This window comes from Vollenhovia emeryi, unplaced genomic scaffold, assembly GCF_000949405.1.
Source record: "Vollenhovia emeryi isolate VEMERY1.0 unplaced genomic scaffold, V.emery_V1.0 DF939187.1, whole genome shotgun sequence".
Taxonomy (NCBI): Eukaryota; Metazoa; Arthropoda; class Insecta; order Hymenoptera; family Formicidae; genus Vollenhovia; species Vollenhovia emeryi.
Window position 1 is genome coordinate 108957 of NW_011967179.1, and position 17511 is coordinate 126467.

The 17511-nt window shown below is 41.8% G+C and overlaps 2 protein-coding genes across 3 annotated transcripts; one reads left to right on the forward strand and one right to left on the reverse strand.

Annotated features, from left to right (window-relative positions):
* Positions 1-236: 236 nt before the first annotated feature.
* Positions 237-4664, forward strand: LOC105562453 (uncharacterized protein C17orf85 homolog). The gene is made up of 7 exons (XM_012013309.1): positions 237-566; positions 652-815; positions 894-1045; positions 1130-1498; positions 1579-1964; positions 2054-2595; positions 2946-4664. The coding sequence occupies exons 1-7, from the start codon at positions 474-476 to the stop codon at positions 3088-3090; spliced, it is 1851 nt and encodes a 616-aa protein (XP_011868699.1). The 5' UTR covers positions 237-473; the 3' UTR covers positions 3091-4664.
* Positions 4665-7564: 2900 nt separating this feature from the next.
* LOC105562454 (mitogen-activated protein kinase 1) lies at positions 7565-16993 on the reverse strand. 2 transcript variants are annotated; one of them, XM_012013311.1, is made up of 8 exons: positions 16723-16993; positions 10378-10504; positions 10174-10284; positions 9803-10054; positions 9544-9711; positions 9221-9409; positions 9019-9151; positions 7565-8932 (listed from the first exon to the last, which is right to left on the reverse strand). In XM_012013311.1, the coding sequence occupies exons 1-7, from the start codon at positions 16848-16850 to the stop codon at positions 9026-9028; spliced, it is 1101 nt and encodes a 366-aa protein (XP_011868701.1). In that variant the 5' UTR covers positions 16851-16993; the 3' UTR covers positions 7565-8932; positions 9019-9025. The 2 variants fall into 2 exon arrangements, with proteins under 2 accessions (XP_011868701.1, XP_011868700.1); XM_012013310.1 differs by having other exon boundaries at positions 7565-9151.
* Between the last annotated feature and the right edge of the window lie 518 nt (positions 16994-17511).

Genomic DNA, 17511 nt, shown 5'->3' on the forward strand with positions numbered 1-17511 from the left:
ATTACATTTGTGATAGGCTTATCACACAATACCAGGCAACAGGCAATAGGAATAGGGAATAGAATTTTTGACGCGTTGGATTCGTCGGAAATTTTCGTTCAACCAATCCAACACGTCAGAAATTCTATTCCCTGTTCCTGTTGCCTGTTGCCTGGCATTGTGTGATAGGCTTTAGGATACTTTACGCTCCGTTCAGATATTTCCTACGTCCATGGCCATCTTCAAAACCGCTCACGAGTTGCGCGGTCTATCTGTATAAAATCTATGGTTCTGCAGCACCACACAGCTTGACACAGCTGTAACGAGCAAATGTCTGCCGCTATGGTTAAAGTTTTATTTGTAAACCGTAAACTTGTTACCGCGGTTGTATGCTGAAAGCCGTAGTTCACAAAACGATCAGGTCGTCTATAAAAGTCGCGATATCCTCCGACTTTTCCTAGCGATATTTGAGTGTCTAACGCATTTGTGTCGCAATGGAGGTCGAGTACGACGAACCTTCGGACGTTGAGATGGTGCCTATCTCAGAAATAGAGAGGACCAAGGCAACATTAGAACCAGAACCACGGGTAACAAAAATAAGATGTTAATTAATATATATATATAGTTAATAAAACATACTTCAAGTTTAATTCCTTACCCTAATTTGTATAGTTGCAGACATTTGGTATTCCCGAGAGATCCGTGGACACATTTACAACAGGTATAGATATATTCAGCAAGGAGGAAAAATTGAAGATGGAGGAGCGAGCAAAGCGTTTTGGCTTGACGGAAAAATGCAAAGAATTGGCAGAGCCAGAGGAGGATCTATACAGCAGGTATACTTGATTAATTCGTTAAAGTGATTTCATAAGAAATGCTGCTGTGACTTGACGTTGTGATTGGTACAACTGCAGCATGGGTATTGTGGACGACGGTGAGAATACAAAGAACATCAGGTTGAATGTAATTCACATGAGAGGAACCGAGGATATGAGCACTAAAGATGTATTCAAATATTTCCAAGATTATGCTCCGATGTCGATTGAGTGGATCAACGACATATCATGTACGTTTTAAAGCTTGATTTTAATTGAAGCAATAATACGTCATTTGTTGCTGACGTTCTGACACATAGTTTGTGATATTATAGGCAATGTGGTCTGGTTTGACAATCTAACGGCAGCCAGAGCTGTGCTGGGATTATCAAAAAGAATTGTCGGTAATGTTGCAAAATATTCAGATCGAGAGAACAATGATTCCGAGAACAGAAAAGAGGACGTGGCGAAAGCGGATGAAGAAAATGAGTCTGTCGATACGAACAAGGATGGAAGAAACGAGAATTGCATAAGCATTAAAGATATCGACTGTCCGCTACCCCCTGGTATATGGAGGAAAGGTATCGATTATCCCAAGTCTAAAGGAATCTTCTTGAGATTTGCCACCAGGGCGGATAAAAAGCAGGTCAATGCGGAGAAGAGAAGCGAATATTACAAGAAGTATGGGAATCCCAACTTCGGAGGTAAACGCGATTTTCTAACAAAAATCAAATCGAGAGTGACGAGAACAGACGATAATACAGCTTCCTGTGTTGATGTCTAGGTCTCAAGGGAATTCTAACGGAATCTCGTAAGCGTGTATACAAGCAGACGAAACAGAAGCGCAATTCATTGAGCGAGGACAAGGATCAGGACCAGTCAAAGAATCCGTGGGGTGCGTTGTCCGAGACGTGGGGCATGAATGATGTCGTGGAGGACGATTTTCTCCCGAGGAACGGCGCTCGAGACCAAGGACGTAACATAAAGGAAAGATTGGGTCTCAAATACGTGGAAAAGGATGCGGTTCCGACGGAGAAGTCGAGTGACGCCAGTTCGAGTAGCGACAGCGACGATGATTGGTGTAAACGGAGTAAGATTCCCCGCATGCGGATGCATGCCGACGACGAGGAGGAAAAAGTACAGAAGCGTCGAGCGAAGCTTCGGTTCCAAGTTAGTTGTTTTTATATTTTTGCTGTTTGAATGCTGTTTTTTTAACTCGTTTCGTGCATTATATTCACTCTTCCCCCCCCCCCCCTCAGACGATTCTGAATAACTTGAATAGCAGCGGTGACTTGCGATCAAAGTTGGGAAGGTCAAAAACGAAAACGCAGTACCATGATCCCATTCAAGTAGTGGTCACGAATACGAACGTGACAAGTTCGAAACGCGACAATTCCGGGGTAATTCGGCAGCAGGGCCATCAGGTCGTGCAAGAAGTACAGTCATCGGAGAGAGAAGAGGGGGAGTGGCAGGAGTCTGAAGCCGAGGACGGTCATGAGGAGGAGGGAGACAAGGAAGAGCAGAGACATCTCCAGCACGATCTGATGAATGCGGAGGAAGAACGAGAAGAAGGTGAAGATGAGGAGAATGAGGAGGAGGAGGAGGAGGAGGAGGAAGGGGAGCACAAGGAGGACGACGAGGATAGTGACGAAGAGGACAGTGACGTGCCTGCTAAGGAGATTCAGGGTCCTAAAGGAAGCGTGATAAAGGTAGTCCCGCCCAAGCGACGCATTGCTTCCACTGTGTGGGCGAGATTGAATCATGTGAAAAGCGAAGCCAGTGACAGCTATTTGAAAAAGAGGTGAGAAAATAATTTAATGTCACTACTGAATATATAAATGGCACATCTTTCAATATTTTCGAGAAATTTTTCATACAGAAATCTTGACAGATTTTTAAAAATATTCTATAATTCTTAATCTTGCGACTTTGTTAAAATAAAGTGTAGATGTATATTGCAGAATACGCGTGATATTTTTTGTATGATAAACATTGTGATTTACACATTAATTTTTGCTTTTAATATGTGTCTTTCGGAATTTTTGCAAAAATGCGAGTTCTTTTTAAGCCTATGCATATGTAATTTCTTACTATATGACCAAGTATTCTGATGTATACATTTACAAGCTTACGAGTTGTATTATATTAAAGGTCTGTGGGCAGCCGCGACTTGAGGAGTACCCTGAAAAGCGGTGATCTACGATCGCGCATCGGAAATCATACTAGAGGACGTTCTCCATTGAGAATAGAAGTGAAAAACGATAAATACACAAGAGACGATAGTGACGGAGAGTGATCTCTGTATGAATTAATTATTCGAAAGTTCGAGACCTGTAAAAAGAGCGCGCTCATTATTCAGATGTATAATTTTAAGACTTTCGTAATACTTTATAACAGTTACGGTGGAATAGTTGTAAATTACATATGGGATATATTTAGATTTACATACCTTACGAACCTAATGAAGTTTTTCTTTTTTCATCATTGGAAAAATTGCGATTGCTTGACGCATATGTGTACCATATGAATGTATCATGAGGGGAGGAAAATATCAGTATATATAAAAAATTGTATTTCGTACTCTACGTTAATGATCGATCTTCCAATAGTATCATTATTGTTTTTATCAGACAGATAACGAATGCCTCCGATAATGTCCCGTGTAAATGTGACACAGATCGTATATCTACGAGTTTATGTATATTTCTGTAGGCAGAGAGGGAAGCGGGTAAACTAAATTTGACTGAGATATTTGTGCAATTATGGAAAAAGAAAAATTTCGAAGAGAGATTTGTTTTATGTTCTCTGAAGTACATGTAAAACATGTACCTTTTGCACGAAGAATGTCAGATAAAAGTATAGTTTCGTAAGATCTCAGAATGACGACTTGAGATATTTTGTAAAGGCATCTCTATTGATCCAGGATAATACTCCATGTCACAGCTAGAAGGAGACAAGTGACAAAAGAAATAAATGATAATCTGTATGCCGTATTACAGTTCCGTCATTTCTCCGAAACGTTCTTTTATCGTTCAATTTTACAGGCGACAAATTCTACTAGGTAACGCGATATAATAAAATGTGACCTATGCGAAAAGCGTGTCGACTTTTATTTTGTTACCTTCTAACGTGACATAAACTAAAATCAAAACTAACGAACAGTGTTGCTTTCAAAATTTGCAGGGACGAATAACATGACAAAGCGAGTAATTAGCCAATAAAGCCTTTTATATTAGCACAATAATAGTTGGAATAGCTATGTAAAATACAACAGTCGACGATGATAATTTAATTAACATGAATAACGATACGTCACGTGTGACAATCATTTAGAACAGCAATCGAGTCGAGGTAATAAAAAATCATAGAGAAAGAGAGAACACAGTAAATACATTTATTTCTCAAATAGCTGCTTAGCTACATTCATAGGTTCTTAGGTTTTTATAATCTTCTTGACTTAGACTTTCTTATTGTTTCATAATTTTTCCCGTTCAGTTACATATTTTTGAAAATATAATTCGCGCAAATCGAAGCGATTGTACTCGACAGTGAACTTCGAAACGGTTCATTCGCCACTTTTGCAACTGTTTAATCTTAAGCTGCATTCTTTGACATCGGTACTCGCGATCGTACTGCGTATTTGTCGAATAAACGACGCGTTTAAAATCACATTTTAATTTTAACCGCATATCATTCGATCATTCTCGCCTGCGCGATAACTTGTACGTCGGGCGTAAGATTACGTTCATAATAAGCGGCGTTAAAGTCTACGTATCAAATGCCTCAATTTTGACTCCCTGATTACCTCATTTAATTGTACTTTACGCTTGCGAGAGCGTCGCTTTTCTTTTAATAAAATTTTCCCGAAAATCGCAGTGCAAATTTAGCCGATTGACGCGATCGACCCTCCAACGCAGCGGAGAACACTCCACCGTGATTAAAAAGTATTACAATCTCAACGCTATGATTTGCTAATAATCTACATGTGTTATTTACAGTCCGGTGTGAAACGCTATGAATGCAGCTTCGGCGACAGAAAAACTATCAATTGATTCACAGCGACACAATTGAAACGGACAAGAACGATATCTCTCGCGATATTGCCGTTGGGATCAGACAATCGACATGATCGCGCAGAGGAGCGAAGCCGGAAACGACAGGGAACCGAGGGACAGAAACAATCTCGGGGGACGTGAATGCTGGGCCTTTTGTTTAATTAAAAAGCTAAGAGGGGCGGGCCACTCAATCGAATCGCAGCTCTACAGATTCTTCGCGCCCCAAGTTGTTTCAAAGCGGCACCGATTGCGATGATACGAATACGTCCTCCCGCGACGGGTCCTCCCCGTGCGTACATATCTGCATGAAAAAACGCCGAGATCCTGCCCGCCGTTAAAGAGACGGCCCTTTCTCTTGCGCGAAAGGCTTTCCCTTCTCCCTCCTTCACTTCTACCCTACGTAAAAACGCTAATGATTTAGTCAACCGCTCGTTAACTCGAGGACTAACTACTTGTCGTTCTACTTGTCGAGGAAACGGCACGGTAGATCCGCCTTCTCGCTCCGTTGCCTCTTTGTTTTTTTTTTACTTTTAATCTTCATTACAAGTTCAATGATACAGCCGTCGAGGTAACATCGAAGATCGACAGACGAGATGTCCCGCGAGAGGTCCCGGATATATAAGAAACGGCAACAACAACAAGTACACATACATAACTTTAAGTATATTAGGCCAGATGATATCGACAATGTTCCATCGATATATTACGCGCAACGTTCCACGTTCGCAGTCTCGGCATTTTCCCCAAATTATATCTCTCCTCGTCACACTCGGTATCACAATCTGTACGTACTGTGCGGACACGATTATCATCGACAGCGGAGAGCTTCGATTTCGAATCTCGTCGGCTTACAATTTCGCTGAGCGCGCGATTTCATTGCCGCTTCCCCGCGATCTGCACGGTGTAAAGGACCTTTTAAAAGGTCCCGGATGAGAGCGCCCTTCAAAGGGACCTTATTTAATTCTGTCCGGTAGTGACGTAAAGTCGCGGAAGATCTCCGTCCTCAGAGCCAGCGTGATTGAACTGTTTCTACAGTGGAAGACCCAGTAAACATCGGCTAACAATTACATAACATCACTATCAGGGTATGGAAGTAACGCGTTACTTGTAAAACGCCGTTACAGTTACAAGTTACTTTCTTTGGTAACGGACTGGTAACGACGTTACTTTTTATATTTCGAACCTGGTTATAAAATAGAACTATATTTTCTTACATTTATCTTCAGGCATCGATCGATATTCATAATCTATTGTTATCACGGCTTGTTATATTTAAGATAAGTTAAAATTATCGCGTTAAAAATTTGTACGAAAACTGGAAAGTACAACAACAAACTTTGAGCGGTTTAAAATTTGTCTCCTTAAATTTTTCATGATTTTACAACTTTAAAATGAAAAATTGTTTTATTAATATCGTTGTTAGTAAAAAACCTGTTACAGAAGTAGACGTTTAAGCTTGTCTGATCTCGTTTCAGGATTAAAAGAGTAACGAATCGTTATTTTTTAAGTAACGGTAACGATTTTACTTTGGAACGAGTTACTTTTGAAAATTAGTAACTATAACGGTAACGAGTTACACTTTTTTACTCGGTAACTAGTTACTTTATAAAAGCAACTTTCCTATCCCTGATCAATATTACAATATTACAATGTCCCACTTAACAACATAAATGTAATATAATACATGCTGTACATAACAGTTACATTGTTGAGTGAGAAATTAATAATATGTTGTGTTGTGTAACTGTTGGTTGGTGTTTACCGAAGAATAGCACAATATGTGTTACATTCTGACGTATTATCGCGAACTGATACACCGATTCTCCGTGTTGACTCGGGACGAGTCAAGTCCATAAGGGAAAATCACACCCATCGTTTTTTTAGAAATCTCTGTCGCGAGATTCATTACATGACACTTCGATTTAAATTTTCAATTCTGCCGCGGGAAGAGAATCGTGTAAAGAAATAGAAGCGCGATACATATATATATATTGGAAGTAGTTCTTTGTACTCGCACGTGGAGTATTCGTGTAACAGCAGAGAACCCACGATCCGTCCGTGGATTGCGATCGAAGAAAAATACATATACATTTGTTTTACTTTCGAGTTAGATCCGGTTTGATCAGCGTCGCTTATCTTTAAGCTTAGCTTATTTCATCCTGTCTCTTTCAAATTATATTCTTAGAAAGAGACAACCAATGAATTAAACCAAAATTAAAGTTAAGCGACGTTGGTAAAACCATGTCGTACACGTACAACGTAAAAGCATTCGAATCTGTCGTCCCTGGGATCATTTAGCACGGTGTGATCTTAGAGTCTGTCGTTACGGAGAATTTTTTCATCACTGGATATTTTCGTTTGATTACGCCCGCGGATTGTGTCGTGAAATAATTGAACTGCTTGCCGTGTAATCGAGGCTCGCAAGCGCGCTTAGAAAACTGTAAACCGCGAGAGATTCTTCAACTATTTCGTCCACGACAATGCACCAAACGAATGCGCGTAACGGATAAACATTGAAGGAAGATAAATATGCGTAAAATTGACGGCGATTGAAATCATGACATTATATGGTAACGACAAAACATTACTCGCTGTTACGCCCCCCGCGCCTTTCGAGAAGGCGGCGAGGAACATCAGCGCGAATCGCCCTCAACGAGAATCCGTAATTGCTAGAAATGCATCTTAGATCTAGATAAGAATCTTACGAACAACGAATTTTTCTTTAATTATTAATTTATTAGATGTATCGAAGAACGTGAAGGTCGGTAACAGTTAATTAGAGGAAGTAATTACTTTGTCCCTGTTTTAGTGTCTTTTTTTTTCTTTCACCGTCTATTTTTTCCCTTTAAATTTTCGCCTCGTCTCTCACAACCTAGTTTGCTTGTGGGGACAGGATTGAGAAAGTTGTCTCTAAATATATTCACAGTAAGGCCGAATGGAGCTATATCGATATTAGCGAATTCGATTTCTAGCGATTCAAATTGACTTTATCGTAGATAGATTTTGGATTGCGATATCGATTTCGGAAGGAGCTCTAAGAGCAATGAGGTTCCGTACGATGTATAACATTTGTAAAATCTCCGAAATACTAACTTGGGACCTTCGTCTACATATTATTCAAATTGTCACCTTGACTCTCATGACTCGGGCACGATCGTTACTATCACACGCTCAAAAAGAAGATCACGATTCTCTTTTTCTTAACATAAATTATTAACACTATTATTCTCGTGGATCGCGCCGATTAGAGCGCTTGCACGTCGCGCATTCGCTGTCGTGGGAACGGATTAAATACCAAAACGAGAAATTCTGCCACACACGTACGTAGGTACGCACACAGTCATACGTATACACACACGAGCCGGAAAATATCATACGATACGATACGAAATGAATTACACGAATACGCTACAAGTGTTCGAATCTCGTAGAGTGAACGTTTAGCGTACCTCGGTATTCCCGGTGTCCACGATCATTTCCGACATCGGGAACCACCGAGGCGCGATAAGCTGAGTGTATATTGCCCTAGTTCCGCTGTACAATTACGCGTTGTAATTTCAACCATTTCGTTTTCGGGAGGTGAAAGAAACAATTCAGGAGACAGGACGACGAAATGAAGACAAAGTACGTCGCGCGTTACGCCTCGTCACGCTCGCAATTAAATCACAGACAGACAGTATGGTACGATATGGTACGACGATGATAAATTCGAGATACATATGTTGTATCCAATTGGATATTATGCTATGTTCGATATAACATAAGAAATACTATATTTTCTTTCTCCAAGTAAGGACATGACATGCGAATGTACATACAAGCGTATGCGCGGACACTGTTTCACTCGTCCGACTAATCGGCACAGTTAATCGTTCGTTGATCGACTGAATCTCTCATCGATATCCTAGTATCTTTGTATCGTCGGTAATTCGAGCGGCGATGAAGAGTGGCGATGATTGATAAAAGCACAGCTCCCTTCATACCAATCCCGCTATTGCTTGCTTTCGGTTCCGTTCCTATTCTCTTTCTTTTTTCTTCAATTCATCGCGCGTATCCGCTATTGCGATTCTGGCAACGGCATGCCTGACGAAAAGAAAGGAAAGTAGCATTCGATTGTCAGCGGATCAGGAGATACCGGCGATACGGCGCAAGACGAGTTTAACGATTACCAGTCGACTACATAGCGTTATCTTGATGATTTTGCTGGAACAATAGAGTCTCTTCGAAAATATATTGTTTTAATACTTCTTTCGGAAGATCATCCAACTCCATGTCAAATCTAAACGGCTCCTCTGCCACGGGCTGAAAAATTCACGAGTTCGGATTGTTGTCTGTAATCGCGATTCTATATACAGAGAAACGGAAGCTTACCTCGTCGGCAGGGTCGTAATATTGCTCCAGGTAAGGATGTGCCAACGCATCTTCCACCACAATGCGTTTATTCGGATTGAACGTTAACATTTTGTCTAGGAGATCCAAAGCTCTCGGATCGGCATTGGGAAAGAGACTTGTCCACGGTACCTTTGGCTTATACGGTAACGACTGAAGATAATTCCGTGCCTGCAATCAGAAGAGTTTTAATATCATCGTGTTACAGCCGCGAAGCGTCGAGCCGTCGAGCGTGCAAACTACAAAATGCACATGCATTCCTGGGTCAGATTCTAGCAAAATGCAAAGAGGTAAGCGTCCAGTACTTTCTCGTTTATGATGCACTCGAGGTCCTCCGGCGAGGGCGATCCGAGAACACCGAGAATGTGATTCAACTGGTCGAGGTAATGCTTGCCGGGAAATATCGCTCGTCTCGAGAGCATCTCTGCCAGAATGCAGCCCACTGACCAAATGTCTATGGATTTGGTATAGCCCTGCGTAAAGAGAGCCACATTAGTGTCACGTGGACGCGCGAGACGCCTCCTTGTTCCTCGAAAAGTGCTCTCGCTCGCGCGTGACGAGTACCTTAGAATTAAGCATGATCTCCGGAGCTCTGTACCACCTAGTGGCCACGTATTCCGTGAGGAAGCCCGCGTGATTGTGCTCTGGGTCCGCGACTCTCGCCAGACCGAAATCGCAGATCTTAAGGTCACAGGTGGTATTCAACAGCAGATTACTCGGCTTCAGGTCTCTATGTAACACGTTCGCCGAGTGTATATACTTCAGCCCCCGCAATATTTGGTACAGAAAATAACATATGTGATCGTTACTAATAGCCTGGAAGCAACAATTATTCGGGCGTTTCATCAAATCTGCATTCGTTTCCTTCTTGTCTCCCTCCCCTCCCCTCTTTAGCGTCTCGCACAGGTTTGTAGAATGCATGCGAATGTACTCACTTGTGTCCTCAATAATTTATAGAGATCAGTTTCCATCAGACATTGAACGATATACACGTCTTTCATTTGCTCCATAGTCGACGCTCTTAATATATCCCTTATATCTATTATCTGTCGTGAGAGAAAACGATATATTAATAACGATACTGAATAAAAAAACGTCATATATGCCACGCGCAAACTGTTGCTAGGGTCCAGACTTACGTTCTCGTGCTTAAACCTCGTGAGGATTTTTATTTCCCTTAAGGTCCTCTGGCTATACGTTTGATGCTCGAACGGGGAAATTTTTTTAATAGCTACTTTCGTTTTGGTGAGGTTGTCGTAGGCGGACCTGCAAGAAGACATTACAAAGGTAAACCCAGACGCGTTCATTATTCAGCGGAGATCTCTTTGCTCGCGAGCTGCTGCTCCGGGCGTCTCGTAATTCTTAAATTATCCCGCGGTATACGCCGGGCCATATGAATAAAAGAAAATGTTCTTAGCGGAAGCGATACTTAAAAGTCGAAGGAGATGCTCGGTTTGAAAATAAAAAGAAACGTCGGGACAAGAGCAAAATATTTTGTACACGCGCAACTCTGTGCTGCAACAGAAACTCCACACTCTCGCGTCTTTTACTACCGCGACTCGGTAATTCGGTAACAATTTTTCCCGCGAGTCCAAAATTTACTTCTTGGGCGACAGATTGGCCTGGTTTACACCGATCGTTTGATCCCTAGTAGCACAGTGCATTGGCCGAGGAGTAAACTGATCAAAATCATTTACACCAATGTCTACTAATGCCCAGTGGGCATTACTTTATCTTATTATTTTACTTTGTCTTATTTATCTTCCGAATTCACATTTTAAAAATATAAAAATTGCAAGTTGGACTACCCACATCTTTCCTTGTGACCCACATTGGCGTTTTCTCATGTGTTGTTTAGTCTTATTTATCTTATTTTATCTTGTTTTATCTTACAAGTAGTAATGGCTTCCAGACGGATACCGCGTCCGTTTGCAGCGAGGTGCCGACGTTTCATAAACCTTGCAGTTTGCATCATCAGGTTTGCATCCGTTTTATCTTATTTTATCTTTATAATGCCCCAGCAAAGCCTAATGCTCACACAAATGCCCCAAAAATGTCTAGTAATACCCAGTAATGCCGAAAATCTGTACACCACAATGCCCTCAGCGGTTTACCCCTCGACACTGGTTAAACATTAGCTAAACATTGACCCATTATCGGTTATATTAGAAATGCATTGGCCGATATTGTCCAACGTGAAGCCAATATTGGCGATGGAATAAATGTAAATATTGCACGGTAATAATTATATTATATTATATAATATTAGATTTATATTGAAAGTGCATCGGTCAATATTTAACAATGTAATAAGAATATTGGCCTAAAATTGATCAAATATTACACCTTTATTGCTGAATAGACATATTGGCTAAACAAGAGAACGCGGCCATCTTACAATGTTGGATCAATATTGGGAATACTAGATTTATATTATTTCCCAATATTGCGTCAATATATTGTGCTATTAGGGATACGCGTATCAAATAGTGTATCTCAGCCGATCAGCCAATGACTAAACTCATTTACTAGTTTTTACTATTTGATACGCGTATCATACAATCGGTGTAAATTAGGCCATTAATAAAAGTAAGTGAAACGACAAGTAAAAACGGAAAGAGTTTTCAAGTGTAGCGCTGCAACTTATTTTGAGATAAAATAAATTTTCAAAGAGAACTCGGGGAAGAGTTTGAAACGTAAAAAGACGGTTTTTATGTCCCCGTTGTGTACACTTTTCGTCCATATTTAATCTTGTTGCACGTACTCGTATTTTCGTTCGATCGATCGTCTTAATACAGAGAAGAATTTGAGACGCAAAAAGACCGTTTTTTTATTTCTCCGTCACACACATTTTTCATTCATACTTAGTCTTTTTGCGCGTATTTTATTCGCTCGATCGATTGTACAAAATATACACATAAAATTTATTTACTTTGTATACACGAAAAAAAAATTACGTACCAACAAGATCAGTGTAACTGAAATAAAATCGTTGAAACAACATCAGTATTAACGAATAAAAAACATCAGATAGTTGTCTTAATAATCCGGATATTTAGTTCAATGCTTAAAATTAAAATCCATAGCAGACACAATTGAGTGAATTATTTATGTTTGTGGCAACCCGTGACGTTAACGTTTAATTCAAGCAACTTAAGTTTTTTTAATTAAACAGCATTTTTCGTGTATACATGTATAATTAGCGATATATTTATTGAACAAGAGAAGCAATTAACCAACGTAGCAACTTACTAATCGACACAACTGGCAAATTCTAATTAAAGAAATTTGCGAAAAATATTACCTCAGCAAGGGTTTGAACCTGGACCTCCCTACACTCTAGGCGGGCGTCTCACCAATTCGACCATTGAGGTATGTGGTAATATTTGCCGCAATAAACAGTTTAATGATGATATTTCCGCGTCTATTTTTCGACTTTAAATCGACCCGCCGATTCAGATTGTCGGCAGTATACAGAACTTTCGATACGCGATTTTTAAGTATTCCCGCTCCCAGCCCACCTCCATTCTAGAAACAACCCTAGTAGCACAGTACATTGGCTAAACATTGGCTATACATTGGTTCAATGTTGGTTATATTAGAAATGCATTGGCCGATATTGTCCAACGTGAAGCCAATATTGGCGATGAAATAAATGTAAATATTGCACGGTAATAATTATATAATGTTAGATTTATATTGAAAGTGCATCGGTCAATATTTAACAACGTAATAAGAATATTGGCCTAATATTGACACAATATTAGACCAATATTACTAAATAGACATATTGGCTAAATAAGAGAAGGCGCCCATCTTACAATATTGGACCAATATTGGGAATACTAGATTTATATTATTTCCCAATATTGCGCCAGTATATTGTGCTACTAGGGAATTATTCGGTCAAGGTGTATAAATAACAAGAAACAATTAACGCCATCGCACTGGAAGGCGCGTGAAACAAAAATACGCGACGTCCTCGTGGCTCGATACGTGTATCTCCCCAAGTATAAAATTAAATAAAATAAAATTATATATAAATAACCTAGATAGCCAGCTGACGTTATTTGTCAGCAGTTTGACATCAAAACGCCGGAGGTGTCACTTTGCCGGGATTTTCATGTGCAAATAATGACAAATAACGTCAGCTGGCTATCTGGGGAGATTTCCCGCTGTTCTCATATTTCCAGTAACATTCCGTGACGAAATCTAACCGAGTGCCCTAATCCGCTCGTCGGGGCGCAAATCCTTCAATTTCTCTTTCAATTTACGTTTCCCGGGGCGCATCCCCTTTCGGCGAATGGAGATCGGAGCAGCCTCTCTCGCTCTATTTATCCGACGCGCGCTGTTCATCTTTTCCGCTACCATTATAGGGAAGCTTGGCGCAACTTAACGCCGGGCAGCGTATCTAATAGCGAATTTAGTTGGTTTTACTAGTGCATACTAAGGCTTGTTTACAGTCAATTCTTATATTTAAGAATTATATTAAATACCTCTTGCGATATTTTTTTATCCAGAAAAATGGCCTGTACAACGTTTACACCGGTCATTTTTTTTATTAAATACTCCTTGAACATGTATTTAAGACAAAGTTAAACATAAGAACTGACTATAAAGCCTTAGTGTGCACTCAGTGCGCACTAAGCGACCGAATTTGCTATTAGACTTGATTCTTGGATTCATTCGAAGGAGAAACGTATGCGAAAATTCTGCTCTTACAGAAAAGTTGCACGTTGATTGGCTATTAGCATGGCTTATGCCGATCGACTTTCAATTTTTTTTTTGTCAGAGCAGAATATCTGCGTACGTTCCTCTTTCGAATGAACACAAGAATCGAGCCCCTGCAGAGAAACGCGCGTCTTCGCACGGTGTGTCGCGGTAGGATGTGGTTCACGCGCAATCCAGAAAAGCCCGTGGCGATAAGAGAAATTCGCTCGACTTGATGCGACGCGCCCAGGGGCTCGATCGAGGGGTAAACCGCTGAGAGCTTCGTGGTGTACAGATTTGCGGCGTTACAGGGAATTACTAGGAATTTTTTCGGCATTAGGCTTTGCTGGAGCATTATAACATAAGATAAAATAAGATGAAACAAGATAAATAAGATAATAAGATAAAGTAATGCCCACTGGGTATTACACTGAAAAATATGTAGTATTTGAAACTATAATTGCATAGTAAAATAATTATAGTCACACTGAAAAAAATTTCTGGTTGAATATGGACGAATCAGATAATTCCTTTAGGATTTACCAGAATTCCTTTAGGATTTACCAGAATTCCTGTAATCCTACAGAAATTCTGGTAAATCCTAAAGGAATTCTGGTAAATCCTAAAGGAATTATCTGATTCGTCCATATTCAACCAGAAATTTTTTTCAGTGCAGGAATATCATTTTTATAGTAATTATTACTATAATATTAGTAATAGCAACCATCTAGACACAGTTATGCCAATTAATTTTAAAAAAATACTATAAAACATAAGCTTTTAACTATTATTCTGTTAAAATATCCAGGTAATGAATAGCAAATTAGTTAATTACTTTTATATAGTAAATACAATCGCAATAATAGTAAATTTAACATCCCTATCATCCACCTTACTAATCACATGGTAAACAAAAGTGAAGTGGTTCGGAACTTCCTCACTAGAGGGACGCGCGGTATAAGACTTTCTCGTAAGAAGAAAACCGCATAGGGTGTTATAAATACGGATTAGTTTATACATTCGTATAAGATTACGTATCTTTTCTTTGAAAGATGCTTTCTTGTACCATTGATTTTGATCAACGGTTCGTCCCTCGGGCTCGACTCGGGAATTCCCTCGGAAGAGAAGCGTAGGCGAAAATGCTGCCCTCGCAAAAACGTTGAAAATCGATTGGTTAAAAACCATGCGAACAGCCAATCGACTTGCAACTTTTCTGTAAGGGCGGAATTTTCGCTCTCCTTCGAGCGACTTGAAGAATCGAGCCTCAGATGCGTCGTCTCAAGGGAGTTACCGTCGAATGGGCTACACTTGGGGGAAAAAAAGCGAGTCTCCGACGCGACACCACCGGCCGGTCTATTAAAATTCGAATCTCCGATTAATCTTATCTGACAGATAGAACGGAAACTCACGATGACGTCACTTCATCACTTACGAGCGATGAATAAACGATAAGCAATGTCGTTACAAGTTTTTTCGTTCTACCTGGATAATAGGATACGGAGACGAAAGACATCTTAAATGAGTCAGGAATACTTGAGGAATATTGCAACGTTCTTCTTCTTTCTCGCGTTATAAGCTAAGGTTATTTCTCCGAAATGCGTCGCCGCCGATAAGTAACGTTAAAATAAATAAAAGGAATAAAAAATAATCGTCCCGCGTACGCGTGTCTCGTCGAGGCGAGGTTCGCGAAGTCAAAGGGATTAAAAACGAGAGGAGCTCGGGACAGAGCTGGCAAAGAGAGCCGCAAGAAGGAAAGCCCTTTACTTTCAGTCGTGTACGTAAGTCGGGGCGCCGATATTTTTATTCGACATCAATATTATCAACGCAACATCGTAATTATAGAAAAATCAATTCCGAATTTCTCGAAAGAATCTACCGTCACAGAATCCGCGAGAGCGTTGGGCGCGTTTATCGCGCGAGTGGGGAAAACGCTCCGAAATATCTTTTCGCGCGCAAAGACATCGGCTCCGCCGCCTCCCGCTCCCCGTCACCGGCGTAGGCCCCGCGCTCGCGTGGGGAGGCTGTTACAATACAACGATACAATAATACAATAGGCGGTGCAAACGCGAGTGAGATAACGCGCAGATAATCCCGCGCCGCGCGCGAAACATCGCACCTTCCGCGTAAATCGCACATATTAAATAACGCGTTTGATAAAAACGATAAGATTGGTAAATCGTGAGGCGTAATCTCGTTTTGCTGGCGTGACGCATGAATGGACGCCAGGCGGATAAAAGACAAGAGACGAGGACAACGGAAAAGAGAGGAGAGAGAGAGAGGGGGGAGGGAGGGAGAGAGAAAGGGAGCGAATAAGGAAGCGGAGAAAAGACGTGAATGGGGAAAATACGGTGAAAGGGGCGTGACGGGCATTTGAAAGTGACGTATAACTATGACGTGTGAATGCATGCATACGTGTGCGTGCGTGCGTGCGTGTGCATGTGTGCGTGCGTGTCGTGTACGAGCGGCGCGCGGACGTCCGCGTACGGCGATCCCGGCGGCTTTTGTCCGGAAGCGCGCGGGGCCGTGTCTCTCGGACGAGCCTCGATTATTCTCGGCGATCGCCGCGCGATCGCGAGGCACGCGAGTCGCACCGGATCGCAGCGTCCCGCGTCGCCGCTCGCGATGTTTATCACAGTCGACCTGTCAGCCGACGACGACGACGCCAACGACGACGACGACGACGACGACAACGACGACAGTCGAGGATCGGCCGGCGATCGACCTGGCGATCGAGCAGCCGCCGGCCGTGCGGCCGCGACACAGTGAACACTTACACGACCATGCCGTAGGCGCCCTCGCCCATGTATGACAGATTCGTGTAGCGCGGCCCGACCTCGAACGTTTGCCCGCGCACCACCTCGCAATTCGGATTCACGCTCACGGAGCCCTCGCACGCCGCCATTTTGACAACTACTTTGCGGTACGGCGGCCCCGGCGGTACACGGCTCGGCAGAGACGGCTCGCGGAAGAGTCGCCGAGAGAGCGACGCGCAACGACGCCGCGTCACTGACGCGCCGCGCTCCTACCACCAGCCGCCTATCTCGCGCCTTGGGTGGGCGCGGCGTGGGAAATGCAAAGGGCGGATAAAAACCAGCGCTCGCAGCGCACCCTGCCGCGCGGCGGCGCAAGCAGCGATTAATACCAAGCGCGGCACCTCGGCCCCGGCGTTCGAGAGAGACGAAAGACCGGAGGATGAGGGGAAAGAGAGTTTTGCGGTTTACTTCAAAGTGTGTCGTAAAGCGGGTAGCGCACGCACTTTTGCCTAAGTGCACAAGCATACGCATGACGAATTTGATTGGTCTATGAGCAAATGCACAAGGAAATGGACCAATCAAATTCGTTATACATATGCTTATAATGCACTTATGCAAAAGTGCGTATGCTCCCCGCTTAAGGCTTGTTTTCTGTTGCTACACTGGCGAACTTGGTGCAACAAGTTAGAGCAAGACAAGTTTATTTTTTCTCATTCTAGCTTACTGCACTAGTTCACCAGCGCAGCAATAGAAAACAAGTGTAAGATATGTAGGATTTTAATAGAAATAAAGGGCGTAAAATAAACAATT